At 30.5% G+C, this 13440-nt stretch overlaps 3 protein-coding genes across 3 annotated transcripts; 2 read left to right on the top strand and 1 right to left on the bottom strand.

Annotated features, from left to right (window-relative positions):
• Positions 1-5713: 5713 nt before the first annotated feature.
• LOC113371196 (zinc finger protein 43-like) lies at positions 5714-7166 on the bottom strand. The gene has a single exon (XM_026611842.1). It carries the CDS (start codon positions 7113-7115, stop codon positions 5757-5759), a length of 1359 nt encoding a protein of 452 aa, XP_026467627.1. The 5' UTR covers positions 7116-7166; the 3' UTR covers positions 5714-5756.
• A 432-nt stretch (positions 7167-7598) lies between these two features.
• On the top strand, positions 7599-8908 carry LOC113391140 (gastrula zinc finger protein xLCGF3.1-like). Its single transcript, XM_026627102.1, has 3 exons — positions 7599-7678; positions 7771-8155; positions 8197-8908. The coding sequence occupies exons 2-3, from the start codon at positions 7821-7823 to the stop codon at positions 8906-8908; spliced, it is 1047 nt and encodes a 348-aa protein (XP_026482887.1). The 5' UTR covers positions 7599-7678; positions 7771-7820.
• A 2901-nt stretch (positions 8909-11809) lies between these two features.
• On the top strand, positions 11810-12911 carry LOC113391139 (zinc finger protein 486-like). Its single transcript, XM_026627101.1, has one exon. The coding sequence runs from the start codon at positions 11868-11870 to the stop codon at positions 12909-12911; it is 1044 nt and encodes a 347-aa protein (XP_026482886.1). The 5' UTR covers positions 11810-11867.
• Positions 12912-13440: the final 529 nt, after the last annotated feature.

Here is a 13440-nt window from a genome sequence, read left to right as displayed (position 1 = left end):
TATAAGTCCAAAAGGACTTTGACATTTCTAATCCTAGAAAATAATTATTTCTCACATTAGCATGGGATCAGTATGAACAACATTGAAAACATTAATATAACGGCGAGAACAACGGCGACAACGCCGTTACATATGGGCGGCAAAATATAAAATCATAGAGTATATAGTTTCAGAAATTAAGGATTGAGGTTTGATATTATCATTGACTAGTGGGGCGCATGGCATCGTGCCTTAAGACAAATTGCTGGAACTTCCGGTACCGTAATTAAACATTCAAAGAATAAAAATAATCAGTCAACAAAATTGTCTATGCGAATTGTTCCTTTTAGACAAAATGTGTAAACTTATTAGATTAGACGATGTTGTTTGTATATGTTTGAATGAAATATATATATAAACAAAATCTAATTAAGCAGTTCTATTGTTAGAATAAACATATTTTATTTCAAATGTATCAATTTTTCGTTCGCAAAATATATACACTGAGTTAACAATTTTAAATAGTTCAAGTAGTAGTAACATAAAAAAAAATTAAAAAAAATTAAAAAAATATTACAAATGTGGGATTCAAACCCGATCAGTTTTGACTTTCTTATCTACTAACGCGAACGACAGTGTCTAGGATCTAATCGGAATTTCTGCACTTTTTGCTCTGAATCTGCCTAAAAACTAATCAGTACGTCTCCACATCAATACGAATCGAATGTTTTTTAAACCATTCAAATCGGTCGATTTGTTCTCTCAGAACCTGCCATTTTTTGTACTTTTTGACCTGTATCTTTGAAACGGCTAGACCTGCCTTCGCCAAAGCACGTCCCTTTTATCAATAAGAATTGAATGTTTTTTGAATTATTCAAATCGGTTGATCGGTGTTCCCGAAATCGTCGACAAAAATGTGTATCCACACACACATACATCCATTCTTTCTAAAGTATGCCAAAATATTCAGAAACCTTTGAAACGTAAAGATATTTGAAAATTTTCATTTTCGATCACTATAACTTACCCTACGGGAAGTTAAAAAATGTTATGAACGTAAGATATTATCGAAGGTAAATTATAGAATTGTTTCAGAACATGCATGGATACAATTTTTCATCGACGTTTTCGGGCGCACGGTCAACCGATTTGAATGTTTCAAAAGCAATGAATTTCTATTGATAGGGTGGCGTGCTGATTAGTTTTGGCAAAGGCAGGTCCAGTCGTTACAAAGATACGGAGGTATATAAGCAGAAAATGGCAGTTTTTGAGAGAACTAAGCGTCCAATTTGAATGATTCAAAAAACTTTTGCTTTTGTTGACGAAACAATTGCTTTTGGGATTTTTTTTTGTACATCGAAAATAATTCATATTAATTTCCCGTAGGGTAAGTATATTGTAATCGTCTAAAAATCGAAATTGAAAACGTTTACATTTCTTTACATTTTGAAGGTTTCTGAAACATTTTGGCATACCCCAGAAAAAACTGATGTGTGTGTGTGTATGTATGTATAATTACAATTTTTCGGTCACGTTTTCGAGCGCACGGATCAACCGATTTGAATGGTTTAAAAAACATTCGATTCCTATTAATAAGGAAATGTGCTGATAAGTTTTGGCAAAGGCAGGTCCAGCCGTTACGGAGATATGGAGCAAAGAGTGCAGAAAATGGAAATCGAGTTTTTGAGAGAACGGATCATCCTATTTGTATGATCCAAAAAACATTCAGTTCGTAATGACAGGGAAAAGTGGTTATTAGTTTTTGGCAAAGGTAGGCCTAGCGGTTTCGAAAATACAGAGCTAAATGTTAAAAATATGGAAGTTTTTGAGAGAACTAAGCGTCCGATTTAAATGATTCAAAGAACTTTCTGCTTGTTTTAACAAAATAATTGCTTTCGGAAAAAAATTGTTGTTTTTAATTTTTTTTTCAAAAAATATTTTAGTAATTTTGGGATTAAAAATTGAAAAAATTACCCATGCTAAGCGCCACTCTGGTACAAATGTTTACCCAAGTGCGTTTAGACTGTCTATGTACTGGAGCACTTTTAATTAATTTTGTAAAACTGTTGAAAGATGCGAAATGCTGCCAAGCTAAGCACAGTATAAGTAAAAATGTCGCACAGAGTTATTTGCAAATGCGTTTAGACTGTGACAGTACGGACCATTTTTTCAATTTTGTGTAAATTAGGCAACTATTTTTGAAATTGAATTCGAAATGAAATGACGATTGTTAATGTTCTGGAGATAAATTGATTTATGATTTACATTTGATTTGCTCAGATATAACAAGATAGCAAAAATAATGAAAGTTACAGTAACGTTTAATAAATTTCTCGAATATTTCATTACGGTGCGGGAAGTTCCAGCAATTTACCTTAAGGTACGAATCGTACCAAACAAAATTACATCTAAACAATATGGATACAACATCGCGCCCGCGATGTGAGATATCGCCACGCCGCAGTCGTTTTTGTCGCATAGAACGTTAAACAAGCGCCAAGTGATGTTACATTTGCGATTTTTGTCGCGACTTTTTTAACACGTTTAATCGCATGTTGAACTGATGTTGACAAAACATGAAAACAACGTAATTGTGTACATTAATTCAATATTCTTTTCTGTACACACAGGCATGAATTTTTATTTTTAATTTATTAATAATAGACTATTTATTCAAGAATCATTTATTTATTCATAGATAATCACATATAAAAAAATGTTACAAATTAGCATCAATATTTGCAATTAAAGTTAAACTTATAAATGTTATAAATAGAAATTTATCACACAAATCCAAGACTCTACAATTTAATATATATATATATATATATATATATATATATATATATATATACTAGCAAACCCGACAAACTCCGTTTCGCCACCAGATGGTTTCGTGAGAAAGATGAAGAAATATTTTGTTTGTTTTATATTTGAAAAGGAAAAATTTGATCAGGAAAGAAAACCCGGCTTATTTTTATATATATAGAAGATAATCTATTTGAAATTATTTAAAACAGTTATTGATTATTTTTATTACTCGAATTTTTAATTACTGTGCATGAAGTTCCAGCAATTTGCATTAGGGCTAGATGCCATGCACCACTAATTTTCTTAGCTATAAACCTTGCGGAGCCCGAGACCTTTCCAACAAATGCAAAATTGTCGAAATCGGTTCGTGCGTTCTGGAGTTATTTCGTCAGGAAGGAAAACCCGACTTATTTTTATATATATAGAAGATATATATATATATATACATATATATGTGTGTATTTTAATCAATTTTAATGTAAAGGAAACACATTCATTTAAGAAATTATTTATACATGAAACAGATTAGTTTTTCAACTTTACATTAAAATTGATTAATTTCTTCATAGCGATTGGTTATATGTAGTGCATGTCATGTTGTCATGTCTCAACCATCATTTCCTCGCCTCTTCATTATACACAAAACGCTTGCAAACATTGAGGGTATTATCGTCTTTATTCTGAAGAGTTTCTAAAACAGTTTATACATAGAAGTCAAGTCATAATCCTCTGTCATTTTTCCACTGACTGTAATTCATCGATCGATTTGATTTGAACGATTGTCAAATGCATTATTTTTAATCCTAGCTAACAGATCTGAAACATCATCTTGCATCTGATCTTCTGAAATTCATTAGATTTCTGCTTTCAGCATAATATTCGGTTGACAATACAGCGGCAATGTTTTTTTTAACCTCTTCATTGAGAATTCCATTCATGTCATTCATAATGCTACAGAAATATAAAATCCAGTAAACATTAATAATAATTAAATATTATTATAAATAACTATATGATGTACTAACTATATGAGTTCATTTTTTTTAACTGTTAAGGGTTTCAAACTACAAACTTATTAAACAACTTTATAAAACACGCTTTGATGTTTCTTTAATGTCAGCATGAGGCACCATCTTGAATTTTATTGTTAGAGAGTCCTACCTATAGATGTCCTTGTCATCCTATTAGTGTTGACACTCACTAGGCAGCAAAATTCATTAACTCACAGCATTTACATGAATCACAATGTTATTATTTTCATATTTGTTTCAACAATTTAAATTAAAGTTATATATTTTGTTCACTATTAAATTAAAATTATGATTAATATACATTTGTAGAAAAAAAAACTTTGGTTAATTTCTATTTAAACATCCCGCCATCATGTCTTCAAAATCAAACTTCATAAACACACTTCTGGCAATACGAAACAAAAGTTTAAATATAAAAGTTTTTATAGAGAATTTATTAATTAACTTTTTTCATTCACTTTTATCTGCAAACTTTTATTTCCTAGTATTTTGCACGCATTTTAATATAATACAAATTTTTAATATAATTTTTAAATATACATAAAAATTATATTGAAAATTTATAAAAATTATATATAATTTCCATACCAAAAACTAAAAATTTAAAGATTCTACAGCTCCATTGTTTACTTCAGCATTTATCTATATTAACTATATAGTTAGGTGTTGAACTTATAACTTGTTGTTTTATAAAACAATGTGTAATGTGCATCCACTGAAATTTAGATAAAATGTTAAAACAATATTTGTTTTGTGCTCACAAATGTGATGTGCATTGAGATTTAGATAAAATGTTAAAACAATATTTGTTTTGTGCTCACAAATGCGATGTGCATTGAGATTTAGATAAAACATCTAAACAACATGATATTTTGTCACATCGCGGACATCGCGACGGGATTTTTTTCAAATGTTGTCAGCAACATCGCGTGTTTACTGGATGCCATACACCACTAGTTTTACACTAATATTAGACCACAATCTATCCCTTTTCCTTAGTACTATTTGATGATAATATCCTAGACAAAAATAGAATAGAATCCTAGACAAAAATATATTCATGGATAACACAGGCCTACAAAAAATTGAGATAGCGTATTTTGGCATCGCCACATCCATGCACACAGCAAGTTGTCAGGAAGTCTTTAAATTTACGATGATCGCGACTCGCGACTTTATAAGATTCACTTATTTAATTATTTTAAATTTAGAAATGCTTTGTTGCCATATTCTCGGACAAGTTCTCGATTTTTCTTGCAAGTTTTTTAAGCTAATATTTAAATAAATTAATATTTATTTCATTAGAAAATGCTATTTCTTCGAACAACAGTTTTTCGACTGACGACAAAATTAGCCTTTACAGCCGTATCTGATAAAATATCTAGAAAAATAATCTGTTGTTGAGAAAAGCTAGGCGGGCCGCAGAAAAACATCCGGCGAGCCGCATATGGCCCGCGGACCGCGGGTTGCTCATCCTTGGTGTAAAACGTATTCATTTAAATTTTCGCATTATTATTGTATCCTAGTAGTATTGTATTGTAGTATTATTTTATACTCTTCTTTTATCTATAATTGTATCATTCAACATGAAGATATGCAAACATTTTCAACTTTGATTTTTCGAAGACTACAATAACTCACCCTATGGAAAGTAAATAAATCAATATGTATTAATTTTCAATGTCATTATTTCCTAATAGATATAAAATATGGTGCTTAAAGCAATCAAAATCTATTTATTAAAAAATATTAGAAAACAAACATCTCATACTCCAATATGAATAAATCTATAATAACTATAAATAAATTAAAAATTAACAAAATAAAATCTTCATTCCTAAAATTATTTCTATAAGCGTCATCATATAAAAAAAATCATACTATATCCCCCTGGTACAATATGTATATTTTCTTTAAACCACTTGAAAAATTTTTTCAATATTCCAAATGAGTTTTTGCATGTCGTTTTAATGACCGTTTTGTTTTATACGCGTTGCTGCACTTGTCACATTTATATGGACTTTCAATATGAACAACTTTATGTTGATTCAATGCTTGTGTTGTTTTGAAAGATTTATTGCATATTTCACAATCATGCTCTCGATCTTCACTATGCACAGTTAAATGCACTCTCAAAGTTTTTGATCGAGTAAACTCCTTATTGCAGATTTCGCATTTATAAGGGCGTTCCCCAGTATGAATCACTTCATGGTACTTTAATGATTGTTTCGTTGTAAAAGTTTTGTAGCATATTTCACATTTAAAAAGCCATTGTCCAGTGTGGATTCTTTCATGTATATTCAATGATTTTTTTCTTGAGAATGTTTTATTGCATGTTTCACATTTATAGATGCATTCAGAGTGAGTCAATTCGTGCGCAGTTAATTCCTGTCTTCTTTTGAATACTTTATCGCAATTGTCACACTGATGACAATATTCTCCCTTATGACTAACTTCGTGTTTTTTCAAGTATTTTCTTGATTTGAAGGTTTTATTGCATAATTCACATGTATAAGGTCTTTCTTCTCTATGGCTTATTTCATGTTCGCTTAATCTATTTTTTGTTGGAAATGTTCTATTACAAGTTGCACAAGCATAAGGACGCACTCCAGCATGTTTTAATAAATGTAGTTTTAAATTGTTTGTTTGTATAAATCTCTCATTGCACATTGGACACTTATGAGGGCGTTCTCCGGTGTGGATGATTTGATGCTTTTTTAATATACATTGTTTATTGAATGTTTTACCGCAAATCTCACATTGATAAGAGCGTATAATATGGGTCATTTCATGTTGGCTCAATATATATTGTGATAAGAATGCTTTATCGCAATTCTCACATTTATATAAGCGTGGTCTAGCATGGCGAGCTTTATGTCGGTTTAATATACCTAAAGCTTTGAATGCTTTATTACATATCTCACATTTAAAAGGGCGCTCTCCAGTGTGGATCATTTGATGATGTTCTAATCCTTGCTTTGATGACAATATTTTATTGCAAGTTTCACATTTATGAGATTGTCTCCTATATGTTTTTCGTTGTTTTTTTGTAACCATGTTTGTATTACTTGTACTAGAATTTTCATCTACACTTATCTGGTCTGCACTTGTCACAGCTTCTTGCCCTTCAATCACTTCTTGCTTTATTTGTTCATCAATAATTACCTCAGATTCTAAAAACTTCTGAAGACATATTTCGTCGTTTGCATTCACATCATCAAATTGTTGTCCAACTTGAGGATCTTTTATTGGTTCCATTTTAATTATTGTGATTGAATTCGCTTCTTCAGACATTTTTGACTTTTGTAGGCTATGGTACTTTTGTAGGCTGTCAAAAGACTTCTTCCTTCCTAGAAGTCAAGAAGCCTTGTAATTTATGTGTTATGATCGTACAATGAATATATTTTAAAATATATTGATACGTTATAATACTAACACGGTCCTTTTTATTATTTTATATTTTCCTTTGCTGTATTTACCCACTTTGACAGTTTGACATTGCTCCTTCGCTCTGATTGGGCAACACCAAAAACATTTCAACTTCAAATTTAACGGTGGCAAAATTTAAAATAATATATTATTATCATATAGTACCCAGGAAAAGGAATAGATTGTGGCCTACTAATAGTGTAAAACGTATTCATTTAAATTTTCATTATCATTGCATCATTCAAAGTCGTCATTTCCAAATTCTCGGTATCTTATTTATCTATGTTGGTAGCGGGTTGGTATCCTTGATAAACTCGCAGTCGAAATGTTTTTAATGTTGTCTAACATCTAACCTAAACGAAGTACAACTGTCAAATTATCAAAGTGCAAAAATAAAGCAAATGAAAATATAAAATAATAACAAAAAGGTCAGTGTTAGTATTATAATATGTTAATAAATTTCAAAATATAATTATCATGCGTTCATGACACATAAGTAACAAGGCTTTTCTACTTTTAGGAATCTTTAGAGAGCGATTAGGCGATTACCATAACCTACAAAAGTCAAAAATGTACGAAGAAACAAATTCAACCACAACAATTAAAATTGAACCGATCGAATATTCTCAAGTTAAACAAGATTTAGATGATTATGAAAACACCACAGGTATTTGTATAGAGAATAATGAAACTGGTCTACAGCAATTTCTAAAATCAGAGGTTACTGTTGATGAGGATATAAAGCAAGAAAGGATCGATGAGCAAGATTTTCAAGTGAAACAAGAATTTTATGATTATGAATGCACTTCACATATGAGTATGGAGAATGATGAAATATGCCTACAGCAATTTCTAAAATCTGAGGTTACGATTGATGAGGAAATGAAGCAAGAAAATATCGATGGGCATGATGCTGCAACTAATACAAGTATAGATGAAAACCTTACATATTTTCTAAAGAAATTAGTAATTCAACTAACACGAATAAATCATTTGAAAGTGTTTCTGAAAAATGTAGAATAAACAATAATCTAAAACCATATAATTGTGAATTTTGCCATAAAACATTCAATACAAAGAAGAACTTGAACCAACATAAATTTCTTCACACTGGACAAAGACCTTTTGAATGTGAAATATGTAATAAATCATTCAAAAGGAAGGATAATTTAAAGGATCATAAAATGATTCACACCGGTGAGCGTCCTTTTGGTTGTGAAATATGCAATAAAACATTCACAACAAAGGCAACTTTTTATGGACATAAAATGATTCACACCAGAGAAAAACCTCATGAATGTGAAATATGTCACAAAACATTCAAATTAAAGCAACATTTGAAAATACATAAAATGATTCACAGTGGAGAAAAACCTTATGAATGTGAAATATGTCATAAAACATTCCAAAGAAAGCATAATTCAAATGAACATAAAAAGATTCACACTGGACAACGTCCTTATGAATGTGAAATATGCAATAAAACATTTGTAAGAAAAATGTCATTAGTACGACATGGAACAACTCATACTGAAGAACGTCCTCATAGTTGTAAAATTTGCAATAAAGCATTTTCAACAAATAGTATATTATTTCGACATGTAAAAGGAGTACATGCTGGAATACGCCCTGTAAAAAAACGTTCAACAAACTCTTGAATTTGCTGGAAACTTATGTATTTTTAACTCTGCTATTGATAAAAGTGTATTGTATGTAATTGTTTAATAATGTAAATATAAATTTATTAATATAGCTTAGCATATTGCAATTGGTACATACAATAATATATTGTAAATATCAATGGGTCTTTTTTTGAGTTCAAGTAATGATGTTTCCTTCTGATGTGAACTTGCTGAATGTAGACACACATAAAACGCCAAAATGAATACAATAAAAAAGCTGTAAGTGGAATTCTGTCTTGAGGCAATTATGGCATCGTGCCTTAAGGCAAATTGCTGGAACTGGAACTTCCCGTACCGTAATGAAATGTTTGAGGAATACTGAATGTTTTCAAATAGATTATTATATATTGTAGCATTGTCTAATATTTATAAGAATTATATAAACTGAATTGCAGAGTTGAAATTATTTGTAAAGTATATTAGAACTATAGTCAGAATTAAAAATAAAATCTGAAATATTTTCGATATACACAAAAAAAAAAAAAAATGGAACAAAATTTTTTTTCCAAAATCAATTATTTTGTTAAGACAAGCAGAAATTTTTTTGAATCATTTAAATCGGACGCTTAGTTCTCTTAAAAACTGCCATTTTTTACATATTTAGCATCGTATCTTCAAAATGGCTGGGCCTGCCTTTGCCAAAAACAATAAACACTTTTCCCATCATTACTAATTAATGTTTTTTAGATCATTCAAATCGGATACTCCGTTCTCTCAAAAATTCGATTTCTATTTTCTGCACTCTTTGCTCCGTATCTCCGAAACGGCTGGACCTGCCTTTGCCAAAAACTAATCAGCTCTTTTCCCTATCAATAGAAATCGAATGTTTTTTGAACCATTCAAATCGGTTGATCCGTACGCCCAAAACGTGGGCGAAATTTGTATCCATACATACACACACACACACATCCATTTTTTTCTGAAGTATGCCAAAATGTTCAGAAACCTTCAAAACGTCGAGAAATGTAAAAATTTTCAATTCCGATTTTCGGCCCATTACAATAACTTACCCTACGGGATGTTAATAAATACACCATTGCTGCCAAGTTCAGAAAGATTTTCGGTGAAAAAGCATCAGCTGCAAAAGCCGAAATACAAAATCTCCTGAACAGGGGTATTCTAACCCCTGTATTTAGACGTTAGTTAATTAATAAATAGTTAAATAAATTTAATTATACAAAAATACACTACACTATTACACTGTGATAAACCAAGCTATTAATAACTGGAACATTTAAACTAATTATTTTTGACAATTTTGGTTACATTCTATAGTGTGTACAGATTAACTAATGTCTAAATACTGAAACAGTTAGTGTATTTTTGTATAGATAATTTTATTTTTTCCGCTGAATGACGGTCTCAATGAAGACTGAAACGTATGGATAAATAAAGTATTTCAAAACTACTTCAACTACCATACGTTTCGGCTAGCATCTTAGCCATCATTCAGTGGTAATCAAATTAAAATTTTGTATCCTAATATAGTATATGAAACCACTATTCAAATTCATGGTATGAGTATGTGCACATTGATAAAATATATATTTTTTAATATCACAAATGGTAAAACACACTAATAACCATGATAACTTAACAAGTTGTTATTCGTGTTATTTTATTAGGACTCAAATTATAATTGATGTGCTATTGAATAAATTATTATTTATTGGCCGTTTTCTTATTTTGCGATCCAAATGAAAAACACCCGTAATAATGTACTATCCCGGAATAGTGTACATTTACCTTATGTGTACTATAGGTATACCTTATATTTACTTATCTGGTATACTATATGTTAGTTTATCAAAGCATTCCCAGGAAATTCTGAACTTTTTTTCAATGCAATCGTACTGCTTTAACTGCATAGAGACAAAATATAGAAGCGCGAAAGCGCCGCGCCGCCGTCTAACGGATAAGCATTGGTACGGAACCAATAGGAATGTAAACAAAATGTATACTTATTGTTAAAATCTCTATAAAATATCTGATAATTTGATGTGCATATGCCTAATGATCATTTTTGACCGCCAGATGGCATTTTTTTACTTTTTTTACTAGATCTCCGAAACCGCTAGACCTGCTTTCATGAAGTTTTGATCAGTTCTTCATCTTGTTAATGTTTTTTGAATTATTCAAATCGGACGCTCCGTTCTCTTAAAAACTGAGTTACCGTTTTTGGCACTTTTTGCCCCATATCTTCGGAACGGCTAGACCTGCCCTTGCCAAAAACTAATCAGCACGTCTCCTTATCAATACGAATCGAATTTTTTTTAAATTATTCCAATCGCTTCATCCGTGTTCCCGAAATCTTCGACAAAAATTTGTATCCGCACACACATACGCACACGCTCACACACACACACACACACATACATTCATTTTTTCTAAGGTACGCCAAAATATTCAAAAACCTCTGAAACGTAAAGATATATAAACATTTTCATTTTCGATTTTTTTTTTGCGATTACTATAACTTACGGGAAGTTAATAATTTTAAACTAATATCAGACTAACTTTCCATTTAACTATGTAATATATAATTTCAAATTTTTGCGCCGTTTAATTCGCAGTTGAAATGTGTTGGTGTTGCCCAATCAGTAGAAACGTCATAGAAAACGAAGAAGAAATGTCAAATTGTGAAGGTGCGTAAATGAGGCAAACGAAAATATAAAATAAAAATAAAAAGGTCAGTGTTAGTATTATAACATATTAAAATACAAACGAATCAATATATATCCAAATATATTTATTATATGTTCATAACGCATAATTAAAAGGCTTTTCGACTTTTAAGCAGACATCTTAACAATAACCTTCAAACGTCAAAAATGTCTGAAGAAACAAATTCAAACACAACAATTAAATTGAAACGATCGAATATTCTCAAGTTAAACAAGATTTAGATGATTATGAAAACACCACAAGTATTTGTATGGAGAATGAAATTTGTCTACAGCAATTTCTGAAATCAGAGGTTACTGTTGATGAGGATATAAAGCAAGAGAGGATCGATGAGCAAGATTTTCAAGTGAAACAAGAATTTGATGGTTATGAATGCACATCACATATGAGTATGGAGAATGATGAAACTTGTCTACAGCAATTTCTAAAATCTGAGGTTACGATCGATGAGGAAATGAAGCAAGAAAAAATCGATGGGCATGATGCTGCAACTAATACAAGTTTAGATGAAAAACCTTACTTATTTACTGAAGAAATCAGTAATTTAAGTAATTTTAGCAATAATCATCAAACAAAAGCATTATTAAATGAACATAAAGCTATTATTTTTACTAAAAAACGACCTTACAAATGTAAAGTATGCAATAAAACATTCACATTTAGTGGAAATTTAAGCGAACATAAAAAAATCCACTCTGGAGAACGTCCTTACAGTTGTGAAATATGTCATAAAACATTTGCAACAAAACGAACTTTAAAACAACATGAAGTTGTTCACACTGAGGAACAACCTTATGAATGTGAAATATGCGAAAAAACATTTGCAAGAAAGAGATCATTATACATACATAAAAAGATTCATACTGGAAAACATCAATCATCAAAGGATACTGAAGGACCTTTTAGTTGTGAAATATGTCATAAAGCATTCAAAAGAAAGCAGAATTTAGAACAACATAAAACAATTCATAGTGGAGAAAGTCCTCATGAGTGTAATATATGCAATAAATCATTCACAGCAAAAGCTTCATTAAGACGACATGAAATTAGTCACACCGGAGTGCGTCCTTATAGTTGTGAAATATGCAATAAAACATTCACAGCGAGAGAATCATTAAGTAGACATCAAATGATTCACACTGGGGAACGTCCTTATAGTTGTGGAATTTGCAATAGAGCATTTCCAATACTAGATGCATTAAGAAAACATGTAAAAGGAGTACATTGTGGAATACGTCTTGTAAGAAAACGTTTAAAAAAAGTTTTGTATGTGCCGGAAACTATCCAACCTTAAAATCCTTTTCTTGTGGGCAATTCATGTATTTTTTAACTCAGTTTGTTACTGATAAAAGCATATTGTATGTAATTGTTTAATAAAGTGAATATAAATAATGAAATAATTATAAATATAGCGTTCTAAACATATTTTGAATAATTCTCGATATAATATAATTTGACTAACAACTACTTTAACACTACATAATGAATTTAATTTGCTTATAATATATAGCCCCATGGGAAGTACTTTTATATTCATTAAATTAGTTTCATTTATTCAATGTATTGGTCCTGAAAAACTAGTACGCAAATATTATTTATAGATTAAAGTATTATTTTGCTATAGCAGCTATATCATACCATCATATAAAGTACAATTAAAAACTTTGTCTTTTTTTACTCATGAATTTAGCTTTGTCAGTTAATACAGTATCTCCAGATTTTATTTTTTTTATTATGTTCGAAAGTACAGTTCGGTGTCAGTGATTCTGCCTAAACCCACATCACTAACAACCGAAATAAAGCCATCTAGAGTGCAACCATTC

This window comes from Ctenocephalides felis, unplaced genomic scaffold (genome assembly GCF_003426905.1).
Source record: "Ctenocephalides felis isolate EL2017-DRISC unplaced genomic scaffold, ASM342690v1 CF-g0.4_SCAFFOLD_00845, whole genome shotgun sequence".
Taxonomy (NCBI): domain Eukaryota; kingdom Metazoa; phylum Arthropoda; class Insecta; order Siphonaptera; family Pulicidae; genus Ctenocephalides; species Ctenocephalides felis.
This window is presented reverse-complemented; position numbering and strand designations above follow the sequence as displayed.

Coding starts and splice junctions, on each gene's coding strand:
- LOC113391140 (XM_026627102.1), top strand. CDS start 7,821: ATGTACGAAGAAACAAATTCAACCACAACAATTAAAATTGAACCGATC. Junction 8,156..8,196: donor AAGCAAGAAAATATCGATGG/GCATGATGCTGC, acceptor ATGAAAACCTTA/CATATTTTCTAAAGAAATTA.
- LOC113391139 (XM_026627101.1), top strand. CDS start 11,868: ATGGAGAATGAAATTTGTCTACAGCAATTTCTGAAATCAGAGGTTACT.
- LOC113371196 (XM_026611842.1), bottom strand. CDS start 7,115: ATGTCTGAAGAAGCGAATTCAATCACAATAATTAAAATGGAACCAATA.